General features: G+C 35.7%; 1 protein-coding gene across 1 annotated transcript in view; it reads right to left on the bottom strand.

Moving 5' to 3' along the window:
- Positions 1 to 22,262, bottom strand: part of LOC140337714 (mucin-5B-like) — a 51,622-nt gene extending 29,360 nt beyond the window's left edge. Inside the window, exons 1-21 of the mRNA XM_072421515.1 lie at positions 22,169 to 22,262; positions 20,629 to 20,890; positions 17,998 to 18,112; positions 17,617 to 17,707; positions 16,548 to 16,663; positions 15,524 to 15,740; positions 14,405 to 14,530; positions 13,870 to 13,987; positions 12,883 to 13,021; positions 10,915 to 11,025; positions 9,855 to 9,924; positions 9,584 to 9,721; positions 8,120 to 8,284; positions 7,625 to 7,719; positions 7,078 to 7,204; positions 6,029 to 6,284; positions 5,459 to 5,505; positions 4,695 to 4,792; positions 4,158 to 4,309; positions 1,629 to 1,767; positions 452 to 562 (exon numbers count right to left, since the gene is read on the bottom strand). Coding sequence (XP_072277616.1) covers positions 452 to 562; positions 1,629 to 1,767; positions 4,158 to 4,309; positions 4,695 to 4,792; positions 5,459 to 5,505; positions 6,029 to 6,284; positions 7,078 to 7,204; positions 7,625 to 7,719; positions 8,120 to 8,284; positions 9,584 to 9,721; positions 9,855 to 9,924; positions 10,915 to 11,025; positions 12,883 to 13,021; positions 13,870 to 13,987; positions 14,405 to 14,530; positions 15,524 to 15,740; positions 16,548 to 16,663; positions 17,617 to 17,707; positions 17,998 to 18,112; positions 20,629 to 20,890; positions 22,169 to 22,244 — 2,769 coding nt within the window. The 5' untranslated portion in view covers positions 22,245 to 22,262. The remainder of the gene's footprint in view (positions 1 to 451; positions 563 to 1,628; positions 1,768 to 4,157; positions 4,310 to 4,694; positions 4,793 to 5,458; positions 5,506 to 6,028; positions 6,285 to 7,077; positions 7,205 to 7,624; positions 7,720 to 8,119; positions 8,285 to 9,583; positions 9,722 to 9,854; positions 9,925 to 10,914; positions 11,026 to 12,882; positions 13,022 to 13,869; positions 13,988 to 14,404; positions 14,531 to 15,523; positions 15,741 to 16,547; positions 16,664 to 17,616; positions 17,708 to 17,997; positions 18,113 to 20,628; positions 20,891 to 22,168) is intronic.
- Positions 22,263 to 25,521: the final 3,259 nt, after the last annotated feature.

Genomic DNA, 25,521 nt, shown 5'->3' with positions numbered 1-25,521 from the left:
AAAGTTTCAGAAAGCATACAATCATCCCCCAAATAGTGTGGTACTGAGCCTTATAAAAGAACATGCTATCCAAAAAATCCCCAAGAGAAGGGCAAAGGGGATTTGCTGAAGGGGATAGGAGAAGGGCTGCAGCTCTTCCAAGGTCAAGGTGCCTTGTTTTTTGTTTTCTTCAATGGCGAGAGTTCAATCTATGATGGTATATTTTCCGAACGTGGACTCTCAAAACCAGTAAAGTACACATGACAAGTTTGTTTACCTTAACAAAGCTCTTTCTGCTATGTTAAGCAGAAAAAAAATTAAGGGACATTGCAGGTTACACAACAAATTTGGGTGTCTACAGTGGGCACATAAAACAATTAGTTATGGGTTCTCAGTTAAGTATTAAGTCATTTTTATTTGTGTTAACACTTTTGCAAACATCCAGATCCAAACAGGAAACTAAAATACTCACCCCCAAAAAAATCTTGATGGATTTGGAACATGTAACTCCTGTAGTACCACATGGGATATTCTCTGTGATGATGCTAAAGCTGCCAGTAGAATGGTCAGGACCACAGTAATCCTAAAAATACATTTTAAGTGTTAGCGTTAGTATTTTCTTCCTATATATGTTGCACTAAATCCTACAGGGTAAAATGTATTATGAGGAACAGTGATCATTTGCAGGGTTTCAATCATATTAGGTGTGTAAGAACTTAGAAACAGGCCTGTAACATTAGAATATTAGGCGCATGGCCCACATGACATGGTGGGAGGCTAGCCCAGGGAGGTTAAGAGTTAAAAAGAATTGGAAAATGGTTAGGGAGGGGTAGTAGTAGTGATTGGGCAAGAGGTAAGAGGGGAGTGGGGCATAGTAAGGGTTAAAAGGGTGTGAACAGAAGTGAGAGGTCGTCTTTTAGGGAGAAAATGTTTATTTTCCCTCCCCTCCCCTCCATGATCCCCTCACACATGCCTTTATATAGAACATGTGTATATTATATACCGAAGGAATGGTATGGCACATTTCACTTTCATCCCCACTTCATTCCAGTATTACTGTGCTAGTAAATTTCCTAATCCCATCTAAAACTAAAAATTCAGGCACAGTGGGGAGTCAATGGGATACACTATGAAATCAGCTTGGTAATGGTACTGTATGCTAAGAGAAGGAGTGTTTACATTATTTCTGAAAGGTATCTGTGCCACCCATCAAATACTTCAAATTCATATTTTACTGAAATATGTATGGAAAGAAATTCTTCACCTTTAAGATTATATTCACAATGAATTTGAAATGCATGCATTAAAAAAGGGTTTACTTATCTTATAGCAACCACAAAACTATCTTACTTCTTTCTACAATTCCTTACCCTAAGTGTATTCAGAATAGGTCAATACTTAAATATTGACATTTTCTAAAGCTGTAAATCATTAAGAAATCAATCACATAAGACACCGCTGATAATATACCTACATGAGCATTGAGTTCAAAGAAAATATTTACTTAAAGTAGAAAAATTATTGTATTTAAAGTACACCTGTCATGAAAGTCACGTGTATCCAAAACTTAAAAAATTACATTCATAATCCAGTTAGGCAGCATTATCTACAAAGAGGACAAAGTTAAATGTGTTATAATAGTCACATACCTGGGCAGCTACAAACTCACAATTCCCATCAAAGTCATAAAATTTCTCATCAAATGTGATGTAATGACCACTTCCATAGATTGAACATGTCCCATAACACACAGTATCGGTACAGCTCCATCGCCCTCGCTGACAAACACTGAAAATAAGTAATTAGAAGATGAATATTCAAAGAAAGTTTTAGGCTAAGTGCAGGTTGGTAACTCTACTGTATATTGCAACAAAGTAACTTGCAGCAAAAGAATACATAGGGTCTGGTTTATTAAAGCTCTACAAGACTGGAGAAGAAAAATTATTTCAGGAGAACCTGGATGGCCCAGCAAACCTTGGATTTCTTAAAATCAATTGCTATATTTTGGTAATTGTTTTCAATCCTGGACCAGATCCATTCCAAGTTTTCTGGATCACCCAGGTTTCTTGGAGAGCTTGGTTTATTAGTTTGAAGTAACACTATGACAGTGCTCATCTTTGGATTCATTTACATGACCATTTGGCCGTGCATCATAGGATATCTGCTTTCCTGGTATTGTGCGCCAAACCAGAGCATCTTTTAAAAGAAGTTGTGCTGCAGATTGCCCTAAGATGCTGCATAAAACATCTGAAAAAACACACCAGACCACATGCAAACGTCTGTGGAGAAAATGGATTTCTACCTTTCAAATTTATTTCAGTGGTATTAGAAGAAGAGGTAAAAAACATAGTAGGCTTTAGGGCAAAGGGGTACAAATATTTATTATTCAAGGATAGTAGTGGTCCTGTTATTAACATAGAACAACTGTGAAAAAATAAATCATACATAGATTTGTGAACACAAGTTACAAAGTTTCCACTTGTGAGTGGGGATCAGATATTTAATGTCTCAAAATCTAGACACGTTTCGCCAAAAAGGCTCCTCAAGGGATTGTTAAGATTGGAGACATAAGAAAAAAATAGTTATCAATGAATTTTAAAATCAAAGGAGGTATCAAAGAAATTTCCAGGTTTAGGTACCTCAAGAAACAATATTTTCTAAGACAGTAGCCAGATAATGGTTTCCAATATTAACGGTTGCATTAATGACTGGATATTGAATAATAGGACCGTATAAGAGAGGCAGTTGCTGGGCTACAGCAGACGCAGGTCTTGTTGTGAATACAAAACCAAGCGATTGGTTAGTTCTTAATTGTTGTTTTATAGGAGTTAGTGTGATATTTTTAACTCATATAGCAAATAGATGCAGACCCAGGGAGTGAGACACCAGGGTAAAGATATGTTGCATGCACATGTTACTAGTATATCATGTCTCAAAGGACTTTCACTGTCTCATATAATTTGTTATTTGGTTTGGGTAGTGTAAGGAACTTACCCGCCCTGCGAGCCTGCGGTGTCCCTGGGGTTCCCAGCCACAGAGGGAGACCCCTCAGTAGCAAGCAGCATAACCAAGGCTGCTCCTCTGCTCACAGCTTGTCTGTCTCTGCAGGCGGAGGGATCCGCCCTGGACTAATTACTGATCAGCCAGGCAGCAGCCCTTGCATCCCTTTGAATGTGGTTCCTGCTCCCAGCACTGTGCAAGTGCAAGTGCAAAGTAGTGCACGTCCTAGGGGTACTGTGGGAAGAGGTGCGCGTGTTACCATGCGTCCCTCTTGTACCCCCCAAGGGCGTGGCACTCGGCTGCTTCGCCCCAGGGCGGGACATAGTTAGTTTGAATTCCCTGCGGCCAATCAGCTGCAGGGGATTTACTCAGTCTCCCATCAGACAGTGCCAGGTGGCGCAAGGTGATTGGTCATCCTGGCTATTTCAGGAGAGCCTGTCCATCACCCCATTGCCCGCCATAGCCTCTGTGTGCTTGGGTGTGTCTTTGTGTGTTTAAAACTTCTGCTTGTCATCTCCTCAGTGACCCGGTCTGAACCTAACTCTGATTGAACTCTGCCAGCCCTGACCTTGGATTGTTATTGACCATTCTGCCTGCTGCCTGCCCTGACCTCGGATTGTTACTGACCTGCTTTTGCCTTATCCTTCTGTACCTTGCTTGATTGGACTTAACCCTTGCTGTGCTGTACCATTCTGAATAAACCTTATTCAAGGATATCTGGAGTCGGTAGTGGTTTGTGTGCCCAGGCGCATTACAGGTATGTTGAGGGTTCCTAGTGAAGTGAGTTATGAATAGCCGTTCCTTGTTTGAATCATTGGTTGTTTGAGATTAAGGAGGGGGCCCCAGCAGGCAGTCCAACCTGGGACCAGTGGTAAACAGGGCTTTGGGACAGTTGAGGGCTGGTTGAAAGGCGAGAACTGCAGAGGTTCTGCTGTCAACAATACTAGCCTGAAATTGTCCTAAATCCTAATTTCAATTAATAGAAGGTCATTTCTTATTGATTCATCATACCTATTGTCTGAGTTACCATACACTTACAATTGGATCTCCCTCCCAGTACATCAGAAGTGTGCAAAGTTGTTTCCCCTAGTTTATTGGATGTGCACAAACAGCCCTATCAGTACATTATCAGAGTTCCTCTTTTCTTATTAAAGTATAATTTTTACGGTTTTACTTACCATGTGTTACAGTCAACCTTGACTTTAGTCCCATGGGGGTAAAGTTCATCATTGTGGAAACATGGGCACCATTCTTCAGGAACACAACCACCTGCACCATCATCTAGAAGCCCGTTGGGGCAAACACATCTTGAGATACACTCTGTTTGAAACTAATAATACAAAGTAAATATGTATAAATAGGTATTTTGTTAAAATTGAAGTAAAAAGATTTTTTTGCAGTATATATTCTATAATAGTTTTTGGTTCAACATTTGTTAATAGTAAAATAAAAAAAATGAAATTGTACATAGACTATACTGTATTACATATTTATAAAATAACAAATAGCACAATGTATTAGTTAAAAAGAAGTCTGATAAATTTAAGGGAGTTTGATGAGAGATAAGTCACAGCTGTCACTCCCTGAGTCATCCAACAACTAGCAACCTCAACATACCTGTAAGCTAAAATAGCTGAACATGAAAACATATCAAATATTTTCTTTTTTCCTGTCCAAAAATATTTGTATATTGTATATATTTATAATATACTTACATATTCAACACCAAGAGTCTTGCAGCTCCTATGGATTGAGGATTTGGAATCACCTTTATGTGTGTTACAGTCATAATAGACTTTTCCATTAGGACAAGCTAGAAAGAAACCATATATGAGTTTTATGTCCAAAATAAATGTACCAATTATGATCGTGTTTGGTCTAAACACTTTTACTTCACCAGAAAAGTCCTAATCCCAGAGGAATAGCTAGGGTGGGTGTCAGACGGTACACTAATTTATGGTATCAGTCCCCAGAGGAGAAGAAGTTGGCACTGAATGAAGGGCAGAGTCAAATAGTATTTACAGAAGTGTACCCAAAATTTTAGACAACTACTTTTCAGGTAAGCTGTAACCTATCCTTTGGATCTTTTCGAAAGCGGAAGAAAAAAAAAGGCAGTACTTTCCTTCATTCAATTTTTTAATTATGTTAAAATAGAACCTCTTTTTTTGTCTTCTCAGCTCTGTTTACCTAATCTACTTTAGTGATTTATTTTCCTCTCCTGTACAGGCAATAGTCAGTATATCCTGATAAACAGCTATATGATCTTTCTGGCAATTTATTGTTTTCTAAGGCAACATACACATTAGACGCTGTAGGGGATGGACAGACGGGTCCAGGGAACAGTATGGAGTTGTGTAGATGCTGGTCTCACACATGCTCCAGGTGAAGTCTGTACACCCATGCCACCGTAGTAATGCCACTGCTTTATCTAATAATGGCTTATGAATATGTTCAGTCTGCAATTAAGTTTATATATTACCTTCAGGGGTATGTGAAGTGCATTGAAGTTTTCCATTATGGCAAGTGCTGTTTGACAAAGTAAGAAAACAGAAATTTATTAATAAGAGTTTATGATCATAATTATTTATACCCCTGTTCAGTCTGTTATATACTATAGGTTCCCAGGAATTAAATAACATAAATACAACAATCAGTGTAAATGTAGTTATACAATTGTAATAAATTGTAGCTCTCTAAAAAATGTAGACACCATATTAAAAACTGGTACGTTGCAAATGATTACATTTTAGTTTGCCATTAGATATGTTTGAAGTACCTGTTTGTTCAATAAAAGAAATGCAGAATGGTTAAGGCTAGTAGAAAATATACAAAAATTACAAAGGACAAAAAAATTGAAAGACTGAAGAATTTCAGCGTAGGTGATACATATAACTTTGCTTTCCTTAGTGGATGCAGTGGTGCAATGGTGCATCATAACCTACAGCTACTGATTAGAAATCATATCTCATTATTTTCCATTAGGTATCTACCTAAATCTGATTGTAAATAGGCTAACACAAATTTCAAATGATTTTAATGTTTTACTTACCAAAGTTCGTCTTGAATGTAGATGACATCTAATGGTTTCACGTATGAGCCATGGTAGTAGCAAGAGCACTGAGATATGGGTACACACTGGTTCTTCTCATTCAGTAACTCTCCATCTGGACAGCCACAACCATCAACTGGAGTAAAGCCACTAGCACAGGCTTTCTCACCCTCTGCCAGGGAACGGCAGGTTGGCTGGCATGTAGTCAGATTATATAGGTAAATTTGGGTAGATGGGCAAGAAGGGATGTCCTTGTCTGCAATAGAAGAATTTTGTTTCATTATTTTGGACATTCACATATACTAATAACATAATTCCTAATTCATAATGTGTAAGAAACTAGGTTTTAATCAGCATGACACCTGCATGGGTTTTTATTTTACATAAAGTTTCATAAATGTTGCCAGGAAATGGGAAAACCCATTAAAGACTATGGAAGCTTTTGCAATTTAGGTCCAATTTCTAGGTCTAATAAGCAAACTATTCGTAAACAAATGTATAGTATGTCACTGCCATGGTAGGGAATGTACCAACAACAACAAAAAAAATCTTAAAAAATAAAAACAATAGCTCCCCCTAAAACCCCAACGCATACTGTCAATATGGCCAGTATGAACCTACCTTTTAATGAAAGAGGTTTGGGCTATAACTTATTTTTAGTGAACCTAAGAAGCCAAACTCTGTACTTCACAACCTAATGAATCCCATGAACTCACTACAGTCCCATGGTAGTGGCAAACATGAACCTTGTCCTTAGTTTGATTACTTTTTTACCTGCTAGGGTATTGATAACCGTTGCTGCAAAATCTAAAACTGATTTAATAAAAAAGTTTCTAATAAGTAGCACTATGCTAACACAATGTTTCACACCAAGAGATGACTAGGATACAAAAAGCCAGTTTTATTTATATAAGGTAATGCAAAATTTTAAAGATCAATTATCAACTAGTAAGGAATACAAACATGTTAAGAGCTTGTATTCTAAGTGAAAAGCTCCTGTCACAATTCATCTTTTATAGTAATATTATTTATTTATTAAGGGCACCTACCACAAATGCCATTCCTCCATCCCCACAAGATGATCCCTTTAGCAGCGCAGGCCCTGACGTAGGAGGAGAGAGCAGCACACATACACTTCTCGCTGTCCCTACAGTTACAAGTGTCATAACGACATCTCTGTGCAAAATGAAAACAAAAGCAACACATGAGTCATATGTACATGCAATGCCACATAAAAAATATGTTATTTAATAAACATGAATACTTCAATATTGATATCTTATTTTATTTTATTTTTAATAAATATTGATGGCATCCATTATCCATGACTCATCATTGTAAGATGGGCTCTGTTCTGGTTTGTCACAGCAACATTTCAAAGATAGTCATTTTCATTTCAAAAAAATATTTATCAATGATTATTTACCCATGATTCACTTACCTTTCACCCCTTTTGTTTTCTTTTATTCTAAGCTCACACTAACTGTGACCACATTTACTTTCTACATTCTACATTTGCAGTATGTGGGGTCTTTAACTCAGTATATTACTCTTTCAAGAACACAAGATGTGACATATCAACAGATCAACACTCACCTTGACATACTCAGCTGGGTTTACCACTAAATGGCATTTAGCAAATGGAGTCTCTTTTTTTTCTAGCACAGAGCACCAATAGTCTGCATAGTTTTCTAGAAAGAATGGCGCACTAGGATTAGTATATGCATGAAAGCAAAATGTTAAACCATTACAAAATAAAGGAAAACCATTCTGGTTAAAAAACCTGGGCATGTTAATTGCATGTGATAATAGCAGAATACAGAATTTTACAAATTTCTAGGTATTGTAATTAGCCAGTCATATTTTATTAGAAGTAGAACATTACTATATATTAAACAGGATTTATAAAGCACCATCATATTATGCAGCACTGTACAATAAATAGGGGTTGTAAATGACAGACAGATACAGACAGTGACACAGGAGGAGGTTTTAAAAGAAAGAATTGTGGAATTTTGCAGAATTGTGAAGGAGTGAAGTAAAAACTTTATTAGTTTATCAATATGGCAAAAAATGGAAATGATGACTTACTGTTCTCAATGCTGAGGCTGCAAGGATCATCCAGCAAATCTGACATGTCATGGCAGCTGGGTTGGGCCTTCCATGTGTTGGCAAATGCCGATGCTGTGGCTTCCACTAGGCCACCTGATGTTTTAAAATCATCTGCCTCCTTGGAATTAAAGTTTCCACAAAGACCTGCAAAGATATAATAGTTTCATACTGTGTTCCCTGGTATCATAACATTGCAATACATAAATCTTTCTATGTATATTTCACAGATTCTTCCAGGTAAATTCTCCAGGTCCAGTCTCAGAAGTTTGAAGGATGCCTATGTAAACCCATAATTATTTATAGAACAAAGGGTAAACTGAGTATGTTAAAGTGAATATTTACATACATTAAAGTGCATGAAAACTTTAAATTAATGTTTCAGTATGTTTAGCATATCTCACTGTAAGCAATTGTTTTTTATTATTCTGTTGCAAAGTTTCTTAGTTGGAGTTCCTACCAATAACCTCACTTCCTGTTGTAGGCTGACCATGCTAGGCCACTGTCTTGCATTTGGCAGCAGTGGTGCCAGCCTAGTACATGGACTCCTTAAGTTGTTTGTTCGGTTTGCCTATCTGTTGGATATGATAGGCAGCCCAAAAACAAACTGAAAACAATGTCATAGCAGGCTGATTTGGTTGTTATTTATGGTGAGTCAATAGCTTGGCTTCTTAAGAAAGGAAAACCTTATACAAACCTTATACCATAAGGTGTGATTCCAGGAAATACTGAAAAATATATTTAGTATTTACATGCATTTAAAATATTTTCCAAAACTCTCCTAAATGTTGCTATAAACTCTTTGGGTCTGATTTATGAAAGGCTGGAGAGAATACATTTTCTGAAGTGAAGCTGGGTGATCCAGAAAACATGGAATGGATTTTTCAAAAGCATTTGCTATTTTGCAAGCAAACATTTTGAATCCTGGACCAGATCCATTCCAGGATCACCCAGCTTCACTGATGAAAGTGTATCCTCTCCAGCCTTGGAGAGCTTTAATAAATCAGGCCCTTTGTGTCTTCCAAAAGTATCTGGGAATTAACACACTTAATATGTTGTAGTTACTGCCAATACCATAAATATTTTATTACAGTTATTTTAGCAGTTACTGGGCAATTGAGGGGATACCAGTAGTGTCAACTGTAGAATTCTTCTATCTCTTTCTGAGTGTGAAATTGTAAATCAGCATCTTTGTCACGTAACACAATTGAAAACAATCATCAAGAACCAAGAGTCTACTAAATGGAATCAATGAGCAATTCTCTTGGCTAAAAAATTATATATGGCTATGTATAGGCATCTTCTTTCACAGACATTAAAAAATCTATAGTATGAAAAATATATAGTTGTTAAACACAGAAAACTATCATTATTGTAGCATGCATTATGATTAAGTATAGGTATCATTCCCTGATAAACAAAGGTAACAGGTCCTCTTAAACTGACCTTGAAGTCGTCTCCTGGCAGATTTCTCCATAGTGATATATAACTGCATCAGTGGTTGCAGCTGAATCTGCATCTGAAGACCATTGACAGCCTGTACAACGATGTAAGGACCAGAGGGCTGCATAATGGAAAAACTGGCTGTAGAGGAAAACACAAGGATATTGATAACCTCAATGAATTATACTTCCTCAGGTGGCAAATAAAATGAAATATAGGGAAGTAGTTTTGACTAAATGCTTCCATTGTGTTTTACATTGTCTTGTGATATTACCTGTGACATGAGGAAGTGTTACTTTCAGTTCATTCAGCAGAACAGTGCCATCAGCCTTGAAACTCACCACCTAGATCAAGGATTAAACATTTTTAATCACACTTTTTCATGTTAATTTCATGATAAATTCATGTTCTAATGTTATATTGTTGAAAAAATTTTACAAAAGCTCCACTGTTTGGCACATGTTCAATGACGAGAGCAAGGAAACCATTATTAGCTTCTGCAACATTGCTTCCCCACTGCTTTCTCATTAATTAGTTGAATTTTGCAGCAAACAAGGGAGGGTCATATGAGAAAGATTTGTCTCTAGGATCACTAGAATTACATGGGTCTTAACACCTCCAGAAAATTCTCTATAACATCAAATAGGCAAACACTGCCTAATCAATGTTAAGAAAAATATTTCTGAGTTTGGCTATTAGCTGAAATATTATTTTTCCAATGTTTATTTCTTACAGCTTAGCTGTAAAACCATCGGAAGAGAAAATTAAAACAGGAGGATTCCCAGAGCTGCATTCAGCCCTGAAAATCCTCCTGTTCGTGCAATCCCCAGGCACTAGAGGTTAATTAACCACTAGTGCCCCAGGGATCACACACACTCAATGAATGCATCTCTTACAGATCCATCCTGTATCTGTAACAAATGTATAATTTGTAAGAGATACTTATATTACAATGTCAGGAGGTTCGCCTTTCCCGGGCATCTTCTCAATGATTGTAGCTGTGGCTGCATTCATTGAGAAGAGTGTGCGATCCCCGGGGCACTAGAAGTCAATTATACTCTAGTGCCCGGGGATTGCAGAGGATTTCCAGGGCTGCATGATACAGCTCTGGAAATCCTCCTGTTCGGTGAGAGTTCGACCTCTCAACGAATCAGAAGTCAAATCTCCCTTACATTTTCGGTAAGCGAGAAAGACCTGATTCACAGCGAGATCAAACTTAATATTCTTGCTCGCTCATCCCTAGTTGTGCACACCAAGGCCTCACATTTTTAATCTTTACAGATTTTTAGGATTATTCATTTATAAATTAGTATTAAAAAAAATTGTATACTCACATTTTTCAGGTTATCTGTTAGGAGTGTTACAGACTTAAGGCAGGTCTCTCTCGCCAAGGAACTACAAGGAGTCATCTCGCCTAGGATAACATGTGATTCATTTCTATGACCCTGAAACAGTAGCAAGGTATTAATAATCATCTGTTCAGCAACAAATGTTTTTAATGTTATTTTAATTCATAAACAAAACCATATTTGCAAAAAATCATAAAAAAGGCCACCTTTGGACCCTAGTATTGGGCATTAATACTCATTAATGTGCAGATTTCTAAGGCAGACCATACATTTTGGATGGGCTGTCCAGTCACCATAAAAAAGGAAAAAACATTTTTAACCTAGATCCTTTAGTCGTTCTTCTATTTCAGCATTGGGGTGCCATTCAGAGAGTCGTTTGATTACCATACATTGCATTATTGAATGGAAAACATGCAATTTATCATTATACATTAAATTAAAACTCAGGTCAACAGTGTAGTAGTGCAAACTAAGCAAAGCCCAAAACACTGAATCATGGCATGCCAATGAATAAAAAGGTAAGTAATTAAATAATTACCAAACTTGCAAAAAAGTGTATCCTAAAGTGAGTCTAAAGCCATAACCAAATTTTAATTAATTTTTGACACAGAAGTTGGGGTGAAAGTCCTGTCACATTTGGATTGCTAACATAAATATCAGCACTTACAATTCTTCAAATGTCCTTTCCCTAAATTCCATACATAAGGTTTATGGGGCACAATGGGCTTTGGATTTTATGTGGTGTTACTGTTTTATGTACCACACACTTGTTGGTGTTTTTGAGGAGTCTTTTATTGCTTTTTGTACTCACACTCTGCTATTTGTACATTGCTCATGACATGGTAGGTTAAGTTTGTAAAGAGATGACTGGTTCTCTTTAAGCATTTGTTGCAAAGCACTGTCCACTTTTAACCTAAGCAAAATGTTCACACGTCTAACATAAACCTTTAGTGTTTGATGCAGATTTAGTACAAGATTGATAGATTTGAGCTGCTTTTAAACCACCCAGTGGCATTTGTGTACATTAGTGACTTATGTATGTTTGTGCTTACACCTGTTATGAATGGTCCCTTTGTGTTATGGAAATGTGCAACACCCAGGCACCTCTATATGGATCACTCTGTTGTTTGATCTTTAAATACATAGTTTGTAAAAGTTACCTTTCACCTTTTTCATTTGTTTTTAAAATTTATTACTTTGTCATCCGGTTAAAATTGATTCTTACACAGTGAACACCATAATCACTATCAATTAAAAGTTTTTTTCACTTTTCAGCTTCACTAATTTTCCAATCAATTACAACAGATTCAGGTTGCTTATATACTGCCAGCAGTGTGTACTAATTTTAAAATTGCTAGGAGAGAAGGGGGAATGTTTTTTTATCGTAGAAGAGTCATATAAATTGCAGAATAAACTGTAAATAAAAATATTGTACTTTGATTTTAATATGCTATCTTGTCAATGTCTCATTTACTTCAGATGTTCTCCCCACGTCTATGTGGACAAAGCTTTCCAGCAATGTGAGAGTGATAGGGGTTGAGATAACACGGCAGGAACAGTATTATCATATTTTCAGTAAATGTATGAACCACATGGAGGCTATTTAATTTATACCTTTAGTCTGATAGTCCATTACCTTGAGGTTCAGTTTATTTAATAAAGATGTTTTTCTTACTTTAATTTTCATGTCAACAACCTAATATTTGCACTGATTATTTCTTAACTGTTTCCTTACTGTTCTTTGTGACTGAAAATATTTCATGTATTTCTCCAGGGTATTAAATGTTGGCAGTTTCTAGGCTTCTCAGAATAAATAATAACCTCATAACTTTAATGTTTACAGTCTATCCAAATTAACATAGTTCAAATCCTCTTTATTGTACTTGATATTTGCATTTTAATCAACAGAATTCGTTTTACATTGACCAGTAAAGTAATTCCAATGTTTCTAACCTTGGATAGCACATAGTAGCAGTCACCGTGGAAGGTATAGGCCTTTCCATCAAAGGTGGTGAAATGGGCTCCCCCTTCAATGGAACAAGCTCCAGGGCAAGCATGGTCCGTGCAGTTCCATCTTCCTGATATACAACGACTGTAATAGAAACATATGTGTAATGATTATGTGTGTAAAATTATTCAAGACATGGGGGAGCTCAGCATCTGTACCCTGAGTTATAAATATATTCAGTTTATCCTTTCAGTTTAGTTTATCATGGATTTCAGTAGTGACCAAGATTATAGATCAACCCATCACATCAATATGTGTTGCTTTGCAATGGGCAAACTTAGGACTTTAAGGTCTATCTTTTACTATAAAACTATATTTCGTGTCACCAATATCAGAAGTAGATAAAAAATATTTTGACCTAAAAAATAGGAACAAATGGAGACAAATAATTCTGATACCTATTAATATGATAGATATATAAGTAAGTTTAATGGATCACAGAGAAGACAGGCTCTAGGGATTTACCAATTTCATTATAGATAGTTATATATTTTGCTAGCCCCCAAACTACTGTCGCCACACCTTTAGTTGGACTGCATGAACCTCCTGTCTGTCCCGAGGCTATATTTGTTTAAATGAAACCTGAAATTTCACACTAAATCCTCTTCTGGTAAGGTATGAATCACTGCAATGCATTCTGCATTCAAACTTGTTTGTTAAATTAAGCATGTGCAGTTGTCTGTATACAATAGGGTTTTTGATAGTATACCATTGATGGCACCTTAAAGTAACTATTGGTTAAAAATGTAAATAAAATTGAGTTTGTGTAAGTACCATGTTTACACATACCAGTACACCATTATAAATCTTATAGTTGTAGCAGATTCCCAGGCCATTAACATGGACCCTCTCTTCCTAATTTCTGTATATTCTGATTGCCCAGTGTTGGGGACTTAGACTTCTGATATTCTCATTTGTCACAACGTACTTACCAGTTATCACAGTCATTCTGTATGGTTTCTCCTGGAGCATACAGAGTTCCTCGGTGTTTACAGTGACATTCATCAACTGCAACACATCCTCTGTCTGAGTAATCATCATGTACAGTGCCTGAAAACAAGGAGAAAATAATTATTTCAGTCCCACCAGAAACTAAATTGCTTTCTCCTATGTGCTTAAATGGTCCCTTTTATTATTTTCTTGGATGTGTTGATGACTTTTACAGAGTATTGTAATTAAACTACAACACCAACCATTAAAAAAGACAACACTCCAAAGCTAGTGACTTAACAAAGATGCAGTTTCTACCATTGGTTTTGTGAAACCAGATACATATTTAAAAACAATAAAAAGATAACGAAAAAGATCCATATTTTAAAACAATACCAAAAGTAAGACATCTATCTACTAAAAATTTGCAAACAAATTCTCATGGATATTTCCATATAAAGCCATACGTGCCACATAAATTGTTAAGAAGCCATTAGTATGACTGATTGGTTAACATATAAACATAATGTGATTTACCTTCAGGACAGAAGCAGCCATCCATATAATGCTCTTCACACAGGCTTTGTATTTCTAGATGGGAGCAGGAGCTCTTGCAAGGGGAAGCACTCTCTTGATATATCATATTGGCAGGACATTGCTTTGCTAGAAAATGAATATATACTTTGTTATATTATCAATAAAAATATCTTCAGTAGGTCACAAACTATGAATCATAATACCAATAATCCTCTGATCTGTGTGTGAATGAGTTGAATGTTCACAATGCAATAGGTGGGTCCAAGGTGCTCACTACTCAATCATTAGCTTTAAAGGCCGATACCTTGGCAGAACATCAACATAAAAAGGACTTACAATTGATACCCTGCCCAGGCATTAGGTGCCTGATTGCACAATGAGCACCTTGGATCTACTTTTTTTGTAGATTTTTTGGATTCAATTGTTGTTGTGTAAAAATTAATGTCAGTTAAGAACAAGAAGTTAGTAAATTATTTTACAGAATATTATCTCCCACTGATTGACTAACATTTTCATTGAAAAAAGTCTTAAATACTTTCTTTCACTCTACGTTTAAAATTCTTGGAAAGGAAGAGTCAATTGATCAGACCAAGGATGGCAACCAAATGAAAATGAAATGGAAAGAAAGGTAAGCCAATGACATGGGCAGCAAGCTTTCGTAATTTGTAACACTTCAGGGGACAATCCATATCTTGCAATAAAGTAATATTTAAATATGTAAAATAACAGTAAATTGTAAATTACACCATTATATAACCATGTTATATAATTTTTAACACAAATGGCGTTACACTTTAAGTAGAACTTAAGTCCCAGTTTATAAAATAAATGATCAGGCCAGTGGTTATTGCAGAAAGGGACAGAAGATGCCTATTCTCTGATATTCTGTCATGTCTGCCTGAAATGTGCCAGGTATGAATCCCCTGTGTGTGCTAGGAATAAATTAACTCCCACACCTGCCCGGGGCTACTTCATTCTAGCATGGCCAATCAAGATAGCCCAAGATCGTCTCTGGGAAGAAGAAAAAGGAAGATGGTGGCACCCTATGATTGAACATAGGTGGGTCACACAGGTTTACTTCTGCTTTAAAACAAAAAAAATCATAGAAAGCCAACTTACAGCAAAATGTATCAGTCCTCCAGTTTCCTGGTCGACCTCCAGCATGGGAGCACTGCCTGGAATATTCACTTATAGTGCTACACAGACAGAAAGAGTCCTGGGATTGGCTACAGGAGCACATATCTAGCATACAGGCAGTAATGTAAGCTTCCACATTGAGGAGATCTTGGCATCCTGAAAATGCGGCATGTCCTAGGTGTTGTTCACACACTGAGCGCTGAAGAAAAAGCACAATGTTATAATATGTAGAGTTAAATTATGGCAGGTGGAGGCGCTTGCGTGAAATATACCAATCTATCACATTATAACTTTTTTCCTAAAGGTTTAAAAAGTGTCAAATGAAACATGATCAACTGTTTTGAGGACAGTATAAACTGTTCTTCGTGACTGAACCTGGTTAGGCTTTAATTCTTCTCAAAATTTTAAGAATAATCATTACAGTGATGGCTACAAGTATACATGTGAATTTTTGGTTTTCAGTTGATCTAAAGTAAATTCTTGGCAATGTGGATGTTGCAGACTATGATATGATATTTGCATAACTATGCCTATATGTGACATTTACCAAATATTGAATAGGATCATCAACATTATTTTGGTGATTGTTATCGCCATATTTTCAATTGATGCATATATCAGTCATTGATATGTTTTTTTACATAGAAACCTGCCAAAGCAATTCGTCAAACAAGCAACTAGTACATGCTCCTTCGAAATTGATTATACTAAGAAGTCCTGGGCATTTCACAGGGTTCACTAGCATCAAATTTCCAGGGAAAGCTTAGGCCATATTTGTCAGCAGTAGAAGGAGCAGGGTATTGTGTGACTATGGCTTTTCTCTAAATCTAAAAAAAAAAAATAGGAAATCGGATATTTAATTTCTCGGAAGAAAAAAAACTTTTGATATAGTAAGGTTGTACTAAAACTGTTACATATTTTAAATGTATATATAAATAGACCTTTGATTTTCAGAGCGGAGACTGAAACCTGCTCTGTAAAAACATGGCATAAAACTGTTACTCACATATTGGGAACAATGAGATGTGTCCTTTTGTTGAGTCTCGTCTACATCAATACAGGCAACATTAGGGTCATTAATTTTCTGCATATTTCCAAACTGTACAGGGCTCACAATTACATCTGTGGACAAAAAATTTACAAAAAGTTTACTAACCTGCAAACCTTGCAAACCAGACTTATCTCATTACAACCCAGATTTGTTATGATTTACACACCTACAATGAATAAAACTATTTGATATCTCTGATGGTGATCAAAGTTCAAACCACTTTCCCCCCAAAACAGTATTTGTTTAAAGCCAGGGTCACATGAATTTCCTTGTGTACAGAGCCAGGGTCTTTTCTCAAGTGTCCACATCACTTCCCATAGTGAGTGATTACTGAGTTATTTTTTATTGACTGTCAGCAAAGCCCATTGAAAAGTCTGAAGCAGACTGATCTCATCACTGCAGGATCAGAAATTGCATTAGCAAGGGACCTGGATGACAAATTAATGGAGTATATCTTCCTTCAAAAATGGGAATATGAATTACTGCAGGATGGGTGGGAAGGAATGGTGATCTATTTGTTTTTGATGATGCTGATGATGGTGATCATTTTGATTGATGCTGGGGTATAGATTTTATTGCATAACTCCAAGTGGAAAAAAAATGTATATTTGTCTCTGGCTTTACTGTAGAGACTTCCCCTTACCTACTAAACCAGTGACTTCCAAAATAAGTAGTACAGATATCACCAGGCATGGAAGACATGGAGAGCAAGAAAAACATTGTTGGATGTTCCACAGCATTGACAGGTAGTGAGAAGCAATCCCTCCAACAAGGGCACAAATAGCAACGTGTACCTGACAAAGGCTCTAACTTTTCCATGTTGAAAACATAATGCAACTTTTCACCAGGAGATGAGCTTTAACTATGTAGGAAGATGGAAGGAAATAGGAAGATTTTTCTTAAATCAACCTCACCACTGAGATTTTTTTCTTCAAAGCAAGTTAATGGAAACAAGGGCATTAGTGCCCTTGTAATGTAAGTTAAATAGTGCTGCAATGATCTTCTTTTTACCCAAAATACTCACCCTGAACAATAAATTCATTATAAGAAGGTAAGCCGTTATAGTCACCACACAGTCCACAGGTATGGTTATTATACTTAGGGTCCAGTTCCACCTGTACAGGGGAAGACAACACAATAATGTTATTGATGCTTCCATACAATAATCATAGTTATTATTACACTGAAATCCAGAAACCATTCAACAACTATCTGTAATAGGTATGGTTATTTGGGAAAATCAGGTAGAAATAGGTAACTCAATATTGTACCAATCAATGTACCAATATTGATTGTGCTATCAGGCAGGGAAATACATACAAGCTGATTTACAGAATACGTTGAGAATCTTCACTTAATAAATAAAGAAGGGAGAATATAAAGTTGGTGTTATAGGATTCCTCACCATGAGTGCATCTTCTTTATTCCACATGAGGGTTAAACCTGTCTTCGTATAGATCTTAAAGTATGTTTCAGTTTTCTGAATAAGGATCCCAAAACTGTAGTATGGTGTCTTAGCACTGAAAAACACAATAAATGGAACATATATTTACTGCAAAGATTTCTTATAATAATGATTTGAACGTGTGGAATGGACAAGCAAAGTAATCACATAGAACATCCTTTAATACGCTACTTTCCAAAAACATAAAATTGGGCACTGGGAATACTTTGATTTACTTTGATATAGACTGATGTGCTTCTGGCTGTAAAAAAGGAATCCCTGGAAAATATCCTGGCCACAGATAAACAGGGAGATGGCTTTGCAACTGATTTTACAAAGTAACAGAAGCTTTTAACAAAAGTATTAAGTATTAGTATTAAAAAGTATTGTCTTAATATATGTCTCTAATTCATTTGATGTTTTGCAAAAATCTTCCAAAATTTCCAAATGAGGAAAAATCAGTTTTCATCTGAACCATGTTCTGATATAATGTAGGCATAAATTCTTTGTGTTTAAGTTATTAATTATTAAAGTTTCAGGTGTGTAATGTATTGGAGAAACAAGCAACACAGTAAAAAAAAGTTGTTTTTGTTTCAAAAGTATAAAAATACCTTTACATCTTCAACTTTATTACAAGAATAATCCCAACCTATACCATGTTGATAATATCATGGTATAGGTTGGGATTTCCATTAAATATTACTAGATTACAATATATATAATATACCATCCATTTCCCTATGTACAGTATACATTTGTACCATTGTTCAAAATATACATGGCTAGAATGACCACAAGTCACCTTTCCACATGAATTACCTGTGATATATTTTGTTTAACTTATAGTGGAAACTCCACTGAAAGACTAACAAATAACTACTTTATTTAGTATGTAATATTTGCAAACTGTGGTTGATGTAGTTGCCAGATATTGGGCAAGTACATCTAAATTTACGCCTATAAAGTTCATCACAACTGGTGTTCAGTTTCTATAGTTAATTTAAGCATTCACAGTCTGATTGTGTAATTTGTTTGGTTACTTTACATCTTGAGATTCCATGAGTCAAAACAAAAGGGTAGATTTTTGTTTAAATGTCCAGTAATTAAACCTGCTATAAATGTTTATGACTACTCTTAGGGTTACACCTCACAGTGTTCACCATATGTGTAAGGTTACTTATAAGGCTTGGTCTATGTATTAGGGGCTTTATCTAATCCACCGCACCCAGGGGAACACCTTGAACAAATGTTGGATCACAACTGGTCTTCCAAAAAGAGTTCTTTTACCCAGAGTTCCAAGAATTATGAATATTAATAATTAGATAATTGATGTATTAAAGCAAAATCTCTTTTGCCAGCCCAGAAAAATTATTATATTTTAGAAAATACCCACAAACAAGTATTTTCCTGATTCATGATGTAACTTCAGCATTTATAATATTTATAGCTGCCAGGAATGTCATTTAATCAGATAACAAAGTAAGGTTTAATTTATTTCCTTCATGTTATAGTTTATGTGGTCTTCAGAACAGGCGCTGGTTTATCTGTATTTTTATTTAAAATTTTTTATACTTATGCTATCCAAAAAATGTAAAGATTTTCAGCCATTAGAGGTCAATCAAATGTCTATAGGATACCCACTACTTGTGCAGGTCTTTGGTGGCGGAATGAAATTCGGAATAGATTGCATGGCAGTAGTTGATTCTCCACCATGGAAAGTTTTAGTGAATGTCATATTCCCTACTTTATAAATAGGACCATTTGTGTACAGGCTGGTTAATCCCACCCAAAAATCCCCAAAAATGTTCAACAGTTTTACATTTAAATACTAAGGTGTTGATAATCTTCACTATTACAGTAATAATTGCTTTGGATACAAATCCATACTAAAATATTATGCTATAGAAACATCTAATAATAAGCATAAATGTAATTCATGTACTGAAAATTGACATATATATGTTACTAATTATCAGTTTTTCAATATATATTTAACAACTTAGTGATTAGATTCCATTTTGTATCTGTTTTTATTCATATGGCATCACACACATAACTTTTGGAGAATAAGTTCTTAGGAGTATTTTGACAAAATGGTAAATGTGTATGGGAATGTATTTGGTCCATTGTACACATTGTCACTTTTACTTGAAACCATAATTCTTTTATTTTTCATTTTTCTCAACTAAAAATAACTTCAACCCAAAAAACTATGTTTTTACCTTGTCAGGGCACATTAAGTGACAGCTCTAAATATTTACCCTAATACTTTAGAGTACCAATGTAGGTAGCTTACATTAACACACACAAAAAGATGTTTTTTTAGAAAATAAGAGCATAACTGATGTATGTTTTTATTAAAATGAAGATCCCAATACTCAGAGAACATCCAATTGATTATCTACATGTGAGTAATAAAGAGTGATTCTATTGGATCGTATGCTCTATTTACTTTTTATTAAGACAAATTGTATTGTTGTTTTTTGGACATTTTAATGACAACTTTATGCAATAGTCTTAAATCTCTACAGCGATTTAAATCTATAAAAGGTAAATTCTAAACTTGCATCAATGCTAAAGGCATTTACTTACATGGCCCCATTCACCACCGCCAAGCTGCTTTTCAGTTGAATAATGACATCTTTGATAGTGATGGTGATCTTGTCTATCACTGGATGATCATTGTCAGCCGACCGGTGGACATGGACTGAGAATTCCTGATAGGAGTCCTGACAGTCTGAAACTAAGTTGTAGCTACATTTTCCTGGGAAATGGTAGTAGTCCCCATCAAATGACTTGAAGTGATAGTTTCCCCATGTACTGCAGACGTAGTGGCCATGATTGCGTATTCGTCCTGTTAGGAAATGGTATAGATGGTTATAACTGCTAGCAGATAAATATAAAAACCATATCAGAGCAATATAATTAAAACTATTAAGTGTGAAGGACTTTATTTGGAAAGATATTGTATGTCAGTACAAAAACCTCTAATCCCTGCAATAGGATTATTTTTCCTTTCAACCATGTCTTTGACAGGAACACAGGTTCGCTGGTATGAAATTAAACATGGAGCTCTAAATTAAAAACTTTTTTACAGATTTCTGAAAGTGAAAAGTGGCCAAATCATGCAACATTTTTATGGTCGTGGCACCATTTAAAAGTCCTTGGCTCACTAATCTTGAGCTAGTCTTCTAAACACATATGTTAAGAAGATGCTGGTACTGAATGCAATAAAAGCTCTGTTTTTAGAGATTTAAAAATTAAAATCAATGCATTTATTTTAAAGCCTATGAAAATCCAAAACCTATTTTTCAGTTTGTTTGACATCATGTGTTACTGTTCTTAGGATTTCCTAAGCAAATCATTTTATTGTAACCTACTGCAAATTGTGTTACCTAGAAATCTTGCCAGTAAAAATATTATCTGTTGGTCTCTGACGCCTAAGCCACTGAGATTAACAGCAATATTGCAAGCTTGCCTATTCCGGTTGTGCTCCTTACCTGCCAATTGGAAGTCCTCTGGCCATCTAAAGGAGCACACAGCTCAGGCTGAAAATACTTCTAAGTTTGAAGAATTGGCTTATTAATGTCAGGAAGTTACAGGAAATGCTGTTATAGCCAGGATTTTCAAGTAGGACCTTTTACAACAGACATGATGCCCAACATTCTGTAAACATTATTTTGGTTTTACTTTACCTCAGTTATCACACTTCTTCTAGAGTTAAAGTTAATAATACATTTTTTACTTATCAGATTTTAATAAAAGCACAAATAAGCACTGGGATGATCAATACATGGTATACAATTAAATAGACCAATACTTTTCTCATAAATGTTTTTTTTTAATACATTTAAAAATTAACAGAGTGCTAGTAGATAACTATAATACAATGTACCATTGGCCTTTACAGATTCCTATATATCTACATCAGTGATTCATATTTAAGTGATGGTCTCTTCTGTTACATTACTGGTAACAATAGAATATAGCCAGTATCACATATATTTACCTATGTTCATCCTAACTGTACATTCCATATTTCCAACTTCCTAATTATTTATCTGTCATTTTTAAAGATTCTTTAGCCTATTGCAAATGATGGGCAAAGGGTAAGTCAGATGGATGCAATTACCTGTTTTTATAGAGAAGGCACTTGTAAGAGTCAAGCCCAGCCACAGCACCACCAAGCTGGCAATCTGGAACCCCATTGTATGCCCCTGGGGCTAGGTTCCTTCAGTAGTATAAGGCACAGGTACTTCTTCTTATTTATAGGATTATTTGGTGTGTTAGTGACCTCACACCAGGAGGGGCAGGGAAAGGTTCAATCTTTACAATCAGAGTAAACACTATTTTTTTCTTCATATATTAAGCTGTCTGGGAGGGATCTTCTAAAAGGTATCTGTTACTTTAACCAAGTAACTGCTGTCAAACCTTTGATACACATCAGCAAAGTAATATATGTTCTTTTGGAGAAAAATGAAAAATGTGTTGTTTCTCTTTGTTTTATATATATATATATATATATATATATATATATATATATATATATTTATTTATTTGTTGGCATGTGAATTCATTAGTTCTTATCTTTATTCATATATAAATATCCCAGTCATATTTTGTATAACAATTTTCTTCATTTTACTTATTGTATTATTTTATATTGTAACATATTTTGATGGTAACTTGCTGTAATACTTATAGCTGTTTTAACTACTTTTGGAAAAACTTAGTAAACATTTTATTGATAAAATACAGATATGTGTTATTCACATTGTGTAGATAGAAGACATAATTCATTTACATTGTTATTTCTACTATGAAAACATAGAAACCCATTTGTTATCCAATGTTTTATTTTATTTGAATTTTGTATTATTTTATCATGTTATCATTGGTGTTTTTTAAATGCTGTTGATATATGTTGTATATACTGTATTATGGAGTATCTATACTAAATACCATGTAAGTATCCAACCTAAACAATTACAATGGGACACTAAGTGCCATTTTAGACTTACAGTTGACTGCAGTGCTCTGCAGCAAGATCAACAGAGTCTCAACCATTCCAAATCACTTCAGAACTATTGTGAATATGCGTCTACATGTGGCTGTGGCCTTTGGTAAATGGTGGCATGGTTCCAGAGGCCCTAAGTTGCCAATGGCTATATAGCTGCCTTTTCTACTATGAAGGAAGAACTGCTGCAACCATAATGCAGCGGTGCTGTGGTGCGGTTCGCTTCTACGGCAGCAGTTTGTTGGGAGTAGCCAACAACACTTTTTTCTATTGCAAGTATGAAAGGAACCAAATGTTCAGACAAGCAGTAAAGTAGAAATGCAGTTACCACTTCCTCACACTACTTATCCACTGTCCCAGGTGAGATGCCACATGTAGCATCCCACCCACAGAAGTCCTTTAGAATGAATGGGTGCAGGAGTAAACAGTCCAGTACCACTCACTGTCACTTGCCCTCAAATTTGCAGTGGTGCAAGTGTCCAGGCCAAGTGGCAATCCTTGTTCCCAGCACAGGTCAGAACTTGTCCTAAAGTCCCCTGCTGTACACTGCATGTACGTGACCCAACACGACACCAGTAAGATAATATAGACTAATTTAAAATTATACAGTTTATTTAACCTGGTCATACATCCTCATGGACAAGTACTACAGGGTGTGTTGGAATATTCTGCATTACGCATGATGAGTTGGTGTTAGTAGAACATTTCCCAGCTGTCACTGCCTTGCTGGAACTGTCCCAATTTCTGTACCGGAAAATGAATAGAGCTAAGCAAATAGAAGTGTCTGTGACATCCAGTATTTCAGTGGGATGTTTAGGGTGTAAATGTTCCTGCTATCAATTGTAAGAATTTGTGTTATAAGCTTTCTGCTCCTTCTAGCGTTACTGAATAATTGAAGAAAAAACAAGAACCGATACTGAGAATTTCCATATCTAGTGGTGGTTTGTCCAGCTTTATCTCATGGTGAAAACAAGAATGAAAGGTGCTTTGGGCTTACAAATTATTTGTAAATATCAAAGGGTAATATAGTACATAAATTTTATTAAGAGGCTCACAGAGAAAAAATAAACTGTTTTTCCTACTTACATAGGGGTCTGTTTAGTGATTTTAAGTTCTTTCTTTTGACAAATGAAGGCTACAGTTGTGTAACGTCAACACAGAAAGCACATCTGAAATCAGTAATACAAATTTACAAGTTATTTGTAGAGATAAAGTTTAGGCCGGCTACCATGCATGGATAGCAAATAATTTAAAGAAATAGGTAACTAAGCACTCTTTTGGTAAAAAGTTAGGCCCACATCAGTCATAGGGCCTGATTTATGAAAGCTCTCCAAGGCTGGAGAGAATACACTTTCAGAAGTGAAGCTGGGTGATCCAGAAAACATGGAATGGATTTTTAAAAATCATTTTCTATTTTCTAGCAAATGTTGTGAATCCTGGACCAGATCCATTCCAGGTTTGCTGGATCATCCAGTTTACTTCTGAAAGTGTATTCTCTCCAGCTTTGGAGAGCTTTCATAAATCAGGGTCATAGTGTCAGTGTGCTTTAAAGTTAGAGAGAGCTGATACTTCTTTTTTTTAATGTGTCATTGTTACATGTCATCCAATATAGAACCCATCATTCAATGTTTTCACTTGACAACACCTTGCTTAATAATGGCTAAAATTAAATAACAACTTTTCCACAAAAGTTCAATCAGGACTTTCTGTCCAGAAATAAAACCCAGGGGAATTAATTGATATTTGGTTATTAATCCTACCCTATAATGTATTTTGTCATACCACAACTAATTTTAGACAAGGACATGGATTTGGCCTGTACTCCACCATGGAACTTTTAGGACTTACTGCTGCAATGAGAACAACCATCTTTAAACAAATGTAAAAGAACTGAAAACTTTCTTAAATAACCTGCTTGGCGCTATATAACATCATACCTATATTACCACATAGGTATCTAATACCTCTTCTTACAACCTATCCATCACAGCTCAAAGTATGTAATGGAATTATGTCCATACAGGATGTCTATATTCTACAAGCAGACCTGGATGTACTGTTTGATTGGGCAGCCAAGTGGCAAATTACATTTATTATAGATAAATGTAAAGTTATGCCCTTGGGGGCTAACAACATGCATGCTTCATACTGTCTAGGGGGAATATATTTGGGGGAGTCAGAAATGAAAAAGGATCTGGGGGTTCTGGTAGATCATAGACCTAATAACAGCATGTAATGCTAAGCTGCAATATCTAAAGCTAGCAAAGTACTTTCTTGTATTAAAAGAGGAATAGACTGCAGAGATGGAGTCATAATCCTGCCCCTGTACAAAGCATTGGTCAGACCACATCTGGAATATGCAGTCCAGTTTTGGGCACCAGTTCAAAAAACGGACATTGTGGAATTGGAGAGAATGCAGAGAAGGACAACTAAATTAATAAAAGGAATGGAGAGATTAGCTAAAGTGA

The sequence above is a fragment of the Pyxicephalus adspersus genome, chromosome 9, assembly GCF_032062135.1.
Source record: "Pyxicephalus adspersus chromosome 9, UCB_Pads_2.0, whole genome shotgun sequence".
NCBI lineage: Eukaryota > Metazoa > Chordata > Amphibia > Anura > Pyxicephalidae > Pyxicephalus > Pyxicephalus adspersus.
Note: the sequence above shows the minus strand (reverse complement) of the source record. Positions and strands in the feature narration are given on the sequence as shown.